Source organism: Somniosus microcephalus, chromosome 19 (assembly GCF_052327205.1).
Source record: "Somniosus microcephalus isolate GS21.2 chromosome 19, FLI_Smic_1.0, whole genome shotgun sequence".
NCBI classification, from domain to species: Eukaryota; Metazoa; Chordata; class Chondrichthyes; order Squaliformes; family Somniosidae; genus Somniosus; species Somniosus microcephalus.
In genome coordinates this window covers 9,305,979-9,311,978 of record NC_141005.1, presented here as the reverse complement: position 1 = coordinate 9,311,978, position 6,000 = coordinate 9,305,979, and the positions used below count along the sequence as shown (strand labels likewise).

General features: G+C 49.0%; 1 protein-coding gene across 1 annotated transcript in view; it reads right to left on the bottom strand.

Annotated features, from left to right (window-relative positions):
- Positions 1-4,694: 4,694 nt before the first annotated feature.
- Positions 4,695-6,000, bottom strand: part of LOC147103537 (peptidyl-prolyl cis-trans isomerase FKBP8-like) — a 32,463-nt gene continuing 31,157 nt past the window's right edge. The window contains exon 5 of the mRNA XM_085962129.1: positions 4,695-5,159. Coding sequence (XP_085818255.1) covers positions 5,073-5,159 — 87 coding nt within the window. The 3' untranslated portion in view covers positions 4,695-5,072. The remainder of the gene's footprint in view (positions 5,160-6,000) is intronic.

Sequence of the window (6,000 nt, the reverse complement as noted above, 5' to 3'; positions counted from 1 at the left end):
ACAAATTAGGGTTGTATTCCCTGGAATTTAGAAGGTTAAGGGGTGATCTGATTGAAGTTTTCAGGCTATTAAGGGGAACAGATAGTGTAGATAGAGAGAAACTATTTCCGCTGGTTGGGGAGTCTCGGACTAGGGGGGCATCGTCCAAAAATTAGAGCCAGACCTTTCAGGAGTGAAATCAGGAAACACTTCTACACACAAAGGGTGGTAGAAGTTTGGAACTCTCTTCCACAAACGGCAATTGATGTGAGATCAATTGTTAATTTTAAATCTGAGATTGATAGATTTTTGTTAACCAAAGGTATTAAGGGATATGGGCCAAGGGCGGGTATATGGAGTTAGATCACAGATCAGCCATGATCTCATCGAATGGCGGAACAGGCTCAAGGGGCTGAATGGCCTCCTCCTGTTCCAAGTTCTGATAATCGCTCCTGTGAAGCACCTTGAGATGTTTTACTATGTTAAAGGTGCTATATAAATGCAAGTTGTTGTTGTTGTTGATGTCCCTAGGATGGAGGGGAAGAAACCCAGAAAGGCCTACTTTCAGGGCCCTGTGACATCACCGCCTGTTCCTCTCCAGTCGGAGGGGAGCTTGGCAAGGGTCCCGGACCCGTTTCTGGGCGTCCAGTGAACAGGAGGATGAGGCCGATGGGCCGGGAACGCCCTCCTGCCACCTCATTGGCCTTGCAGGCACTCTGGGGCTAGAGACCTTGCATCGTGGGTCTTTGTCACATTTTCCTGTGCTTCGCAATCTTGGGAATAAGCATTTCCTCAACATCAATGGGGGAGAAAGGAATAGAAGATTATGTTGATGGGGTGAGATGAAGAGGGGTGGGAGGAGGCTCGTGTGGAGCAGAAACACCGGCACGGACCTGTAGTGTATGTAACCGTTCTACCTTTAAGAGAACTATTGTATGTAACCGTCCACCTTTAAGAGAACTATTTTAGGTGTTGCACTACTTTATCTTGGCTGCTGTATACTGTAATACCGGTGGTGACCACACCGGTATATAAGTGCTGTGTAAGGATTTATTGGGCAGATTCGCCCTGACCTTCGAATAGTAAAGTCCTGTTAAAGTTACTCTTGTAGTCTGTGTATTAATTCACCATATAACCCACAGACTTTACAGGACCAGTTGGGCTGAATGGCCTGTTTCTGTGTGTAATTCTATTTTAAATTAAATCACCAAGATCTATGCCCAAAAGCAGCAGCTTGTTCTGTAGTTGACACAGTCACTCACACAGTCTAAATTCATTTGATTTCAACACAGAAGTGATTTACTATCTTCACAGTGGATCATTTTCAGCCGAGTATCTAGGCACAGTCAGGAGTTCCCAACTCCCTGTGCTTTTAATTAAAAGTCACAACTGCTCTTCACCACCAGCCCGACAATCCCCAGACACACAGGCTTCTCGGCTCTGCATTTAAAATTCATTCAGCTAAAGGCATTTCATTTCAAACAATAACATTGATAAAAGAAACCCAAGTTTTGGGAAATTAAACCGCGCTCGTCTATTTTAGCCGTGGCTCAGTGGGTGGCACCCTCGCCTCTGAGTCAGTAGGTTGTGGGTTCAAGTCCCACTCCAGAGACTTGAGCACAAAAATCTAGGCTGACACTCCCAGTGCAGTACTGAGGGAGTGCTGCACTGTCGGAGGGGCAGTACAGAGGGAGTGCTGCACTGTCGGAGGGGCAGTACAGAGGGAGTGCTGCACTGTCGGAGGGGCAGTACTGAGGGAGTGCTGCACTGTCGGAGGGGCAGTACTGAGGGAGCGCCGCACTGTCAGAGGGGCAGTACTGAGGGAGCACTGCACTGTCGGAGGGGCAGTACTGAGGGAGCGCTGTACTGTCGGAGGGTCAGTACTGAGGGAGCGCTGGACTGTCGGAGGGGCAGTACTGAGGGAGCGCCACACTGTCGGAGGGGCAGTACTGAGGGAGCGCTGCACTACCGGAGGGGCAGTACTGAGGGAGCGCTGCACTGTCGGAGGTGCTGTCTTTCGGATGAGACGTTAAACCGAGGCCCCGTCTGTTCTCCTCCCCGTCTGATGGACGTAAAAGATCCCATGGCACTATTGTGAAGAAGAGCAGGGGGAGTTCTCCCCAGTGTCCTGGGGCCAATATTTATCCCTCAACCAACATCACTAAAACAGATTATCTGGTCATTATCATATTGCTGTTTGTGGGAGCTTGCTGTGTGCAAATTGGCTGCCACGTTTCCTACATTACAACATTGACTACACTTCAAAAGTACTTCATTGGCTGTAAAGCGCTTTGAGCCATCCGGTGGTCGTGAAAGACGCTATAGAAATGCAAGTCTGTCTTTCTTTATTTTATAATCATTGGGAGTTTAGCAAATAAACTTCACAAAAGAAGGAAGCTTCTGATAATGTCAATAGTGGATGAGCTATATCGCGTTGGACAGCTAGTAACTGGTCTAAGGAGCTAGCCAGTGCTGCCGCCACTTGCCTTGTTGGTCCCAGCAGTGTTACTGCTTCAAGGTCTGGATCGGGGTTCCCAACCGGGATTCCGTGGCCCCCTAGGGACCCGCGAGAAGATTTCAAGGGGCAGGATTTTTATTGGGCCGTGGAGGCGGGATGGAGGCGTGTGGGGATTAAAATCTCAAAATCGGGGGGCACGAACCCATCCCGCCCCCAACCTGCTTCCATGCCGGTTTCAAAGGAGGCGGGTACCCGCCCCGCACTGGGACCCGCCTCCCCGAGGCGGGAAGGGGATTAGTGCCAATTAACTGCCTGTTAACAGGTAGTTAACAGGCAGTTTTTAGCCTAATCCTTATTTTTATTGCTGAAGTGTGGGATTCCCGACAGCTCCAAACCACGCCAAGTTAGCGAGGCGGACCGTCAGGCTGAAGGGCTTGGAGGGTTCGAGATGTCCAGTGTTCAGGTGAGTGATGGGTGCATGAGTGCAGAGGTAAATGTGTTTGGTGTGTGTAAAGTGTTTAAAGAAGTTTTACTTACCTTTACTTACCTTTACTGCCTTCCTTCCTTCAGGTCTCGGGAGTCCCTCATCTCACCGGCACAGAAAGCAGAATGGCTGCGAGCTGTCAAAAGTTGCAGCATTCAGCTTTCTGTTCTGGAGAGATCTCTAAATCAGCCTTAGAGGAAGGAACTAACTTGGAGTACAGATTGTCAGTGTTTGACAGCTTCAAAGAGCTGTGAAACGCTGATATTTCATCTGTCAAAAGCTCTTGACCGATGAAATGTCAATCTGTGACGTCACCTGTTGCCGGGTGGCCCTTAATTGGCCTGCTGAGCCCGATGGGTAGGCTCAACAAGGTCAATCAAGTGAAAATCGCATGGGTTGGCCACAACTCGATGGAGGCGGGACTACAACCCTGAAAGTTGTAGTCCTGCCTCCTATACACCTTCAGTATCAAAATAAAGCCCATGGTGTCCGCCAGAGAATGGCCGGTTTCTGGTGGTGGGGCCTGTCTGAGAAAGTCCCCAGCTGGGGGGGCGGGGGGTGGGGGTGGTGGGCCTTTGGTCGGGTTGAGGGACCGATCGCGAAGGCAGTTCGCTGCTGGACAAGGACTGAGCAGCTCAGCGGCCTGTGGGACGGCGCCGCGTAGATGGAGATCCAGGATGGGGGGGACAGTGCGGGCTTGGCTGGGGCGCGAGGATCTCTGGCTGCTCCGGGGCGGCTGACTGGTTTCATTGGGCTGGGCACTGGTTAGCGAGTCCGGGCCCCAGGCCCTGGCCTGCCAATCCCCTCAGAACATTGCCAGGAGGCCCTACTCGGCCCTGGAGACGCTCCTTGGCCAGTCCGGAGGAGCCGAGCCCACAGCGTTTCCAGAACCTTCTGTTGTCATTAACGCCCAGTAACTGAACGTGTGACTGGAACTCGGAACCACCACCCACCTGCCCCCACAGACTGTGGGACAAATCCCCCACCCCCTCCCCCCACAATTTTTATACAGGGAAAACACTTGTGTTTTGTTACGGGGGGATCCGTGGAATTTTTATAAGATGGGAGGGGGGCATCAGAAGCAAAAAGGTTGAGACCCTCTGCTCTATAGCACTGATGTTACCCCGAGGGAATATTAGTGTGCAAGGGCCGAACATGTTGATAAGCTGACCTCCGCACAATGCAAATTTAAGAAAAGCCTCCGCTTGTTCTTTTTAAATGTCTCATTCAAAGATAAAACGTACAATTACAGAATGTGCAGCACAGAAACAGGCCATTCGGCCCAACTGGTCCGTGCCGGTGTTTATGCTCCACACCAGCCTCCTCCCACCCCTCTTCATCTCACCCTATCACCATATCCTTCTATTCCTTTCTCCCTCATGTGTTTATCCAGCTTCCCCTTAAACGTATCTCTGCTATTCGCCTCAACCACTCCCTGTGGTAACGAGTTCCACATTCTCACCACGCTCTGGGTAAAGAGGTTTCTCCTGAATTCCTAATTGGATTTACAGTCAAACATCATTTTTAAAAATGATTCATTCTCAGGATGTGTACATCGCTGGCAAGGCCAGCATTTATTGCCCGCCCCTGGCCACCCCTTGAGAGTGGCCCAGCAGGGAATGTTACTAAAAAGGGACCTCCTACTCCACATCAATGAGCTTAGCGCTCAAATTAACTAAATACTTTATTCTTGGCACAGCTAAGATCCAGGGATTGCAGCGAGGCCCCCAGTGAGCGCTGAGAACAATACAAGACCACTACAGAACGGGAGGATAAAAATGTTTTTAATTTGGAATCCAGCGTCAAGGAGACAACTGTCTTTGTGAAGCGTGCATCAGACTGAATTCAAAACTACACGGTTTGCCTTTCCAAGATTAATCCGCTCCTTTTGTGCAGTCCCTGCTACTTTTGAAATTCTGTTGATCCTTATCGGGATCAGATACCTTAACTTATTGCTATTTATTTATTTCTAAGTAAGAAGCCTTGTATGTCCAGTCTGTAATATATGTTGTGGTCTTCCAGGAGATCCAATATTTTCAAAGCATTCGCTCTATAGTTATTTTTGTCATTGTGAAAGAAAATCAGATATAATCCCCGAGCAGTAATGAAGTTCCAGGTGGTCTTGAAGTCCTTGTCAAATCCCGCAAGGATCTATTTCCAGTTAGAGAGGCGTGCACTGGCAGCTACACCCCCGAGGGCAACAACTGCCCCTCCGATCAACCACTTCCAGGAAATGCTCTGAAAACAGACACGGATAGCACGATAGAGTGTGTAGATAAATTGCATTCATGACAAAACATTAATCGCTTTATAGATACTGACTGAGCGGCTGTGCCAGATGTGGCTTAGCACTCTCGCCTCTGAGTCAGAAGGTCGTGGGTTCAGGCCCCGCTCGAGAGACTTGAGCACAAAATCTAGGCTGACACTCCCAGTGTGGTACTGAGGGAGTGCTGCACTGTCGGAGGTGCCGTCTTTCGGATGAGACGTTAAACCGAGGCCCCGTCTGCTCTCTCAGGTGGATGTAAAAGATCCCACGGCCGCTATTTGAAGAAGAGCAGGGGAGTTATCCCTGGTGTCCTGGGACCAATATTTATCCCTCAACCAACATCACTAAAACAGATTATTTGTTCATTATCACACTGCTACTTATGGGAGCTTGCTGTGTACAAATTGGCTGCCACGTTTCCTACATTACAACAGTGACTACACTTCAAAAAGTACTTCATTGGCTGTAAAGCACTTTGGAATGTCCTGAGGTTGTGAAAGGCGCTATAGAAATGCAAGTCTGTCTTTTTTCTTTGCTGCCTACTTCCAGCAAATTCTGCTTTGTCTCCCTTCGCATGGTCCCGCTCCCTTCCAGAGCTGTCATCATCGCCTCTCCCAGAAACATATTTGTAACACAGGCTTCCGGAATTGACTGTGCCTTATGGCTTAAGAAATAACCATAGAAAATAAACTTTTTAAAAAAGCTCGATGTTTTGTCCCAGATTCTGACTTATAGACTGAAGAACAATTAAACTCTGCTTGACCTCACCAAACAATTAAACTTTGATTGACCTCACCAAACAATTCAACTCTG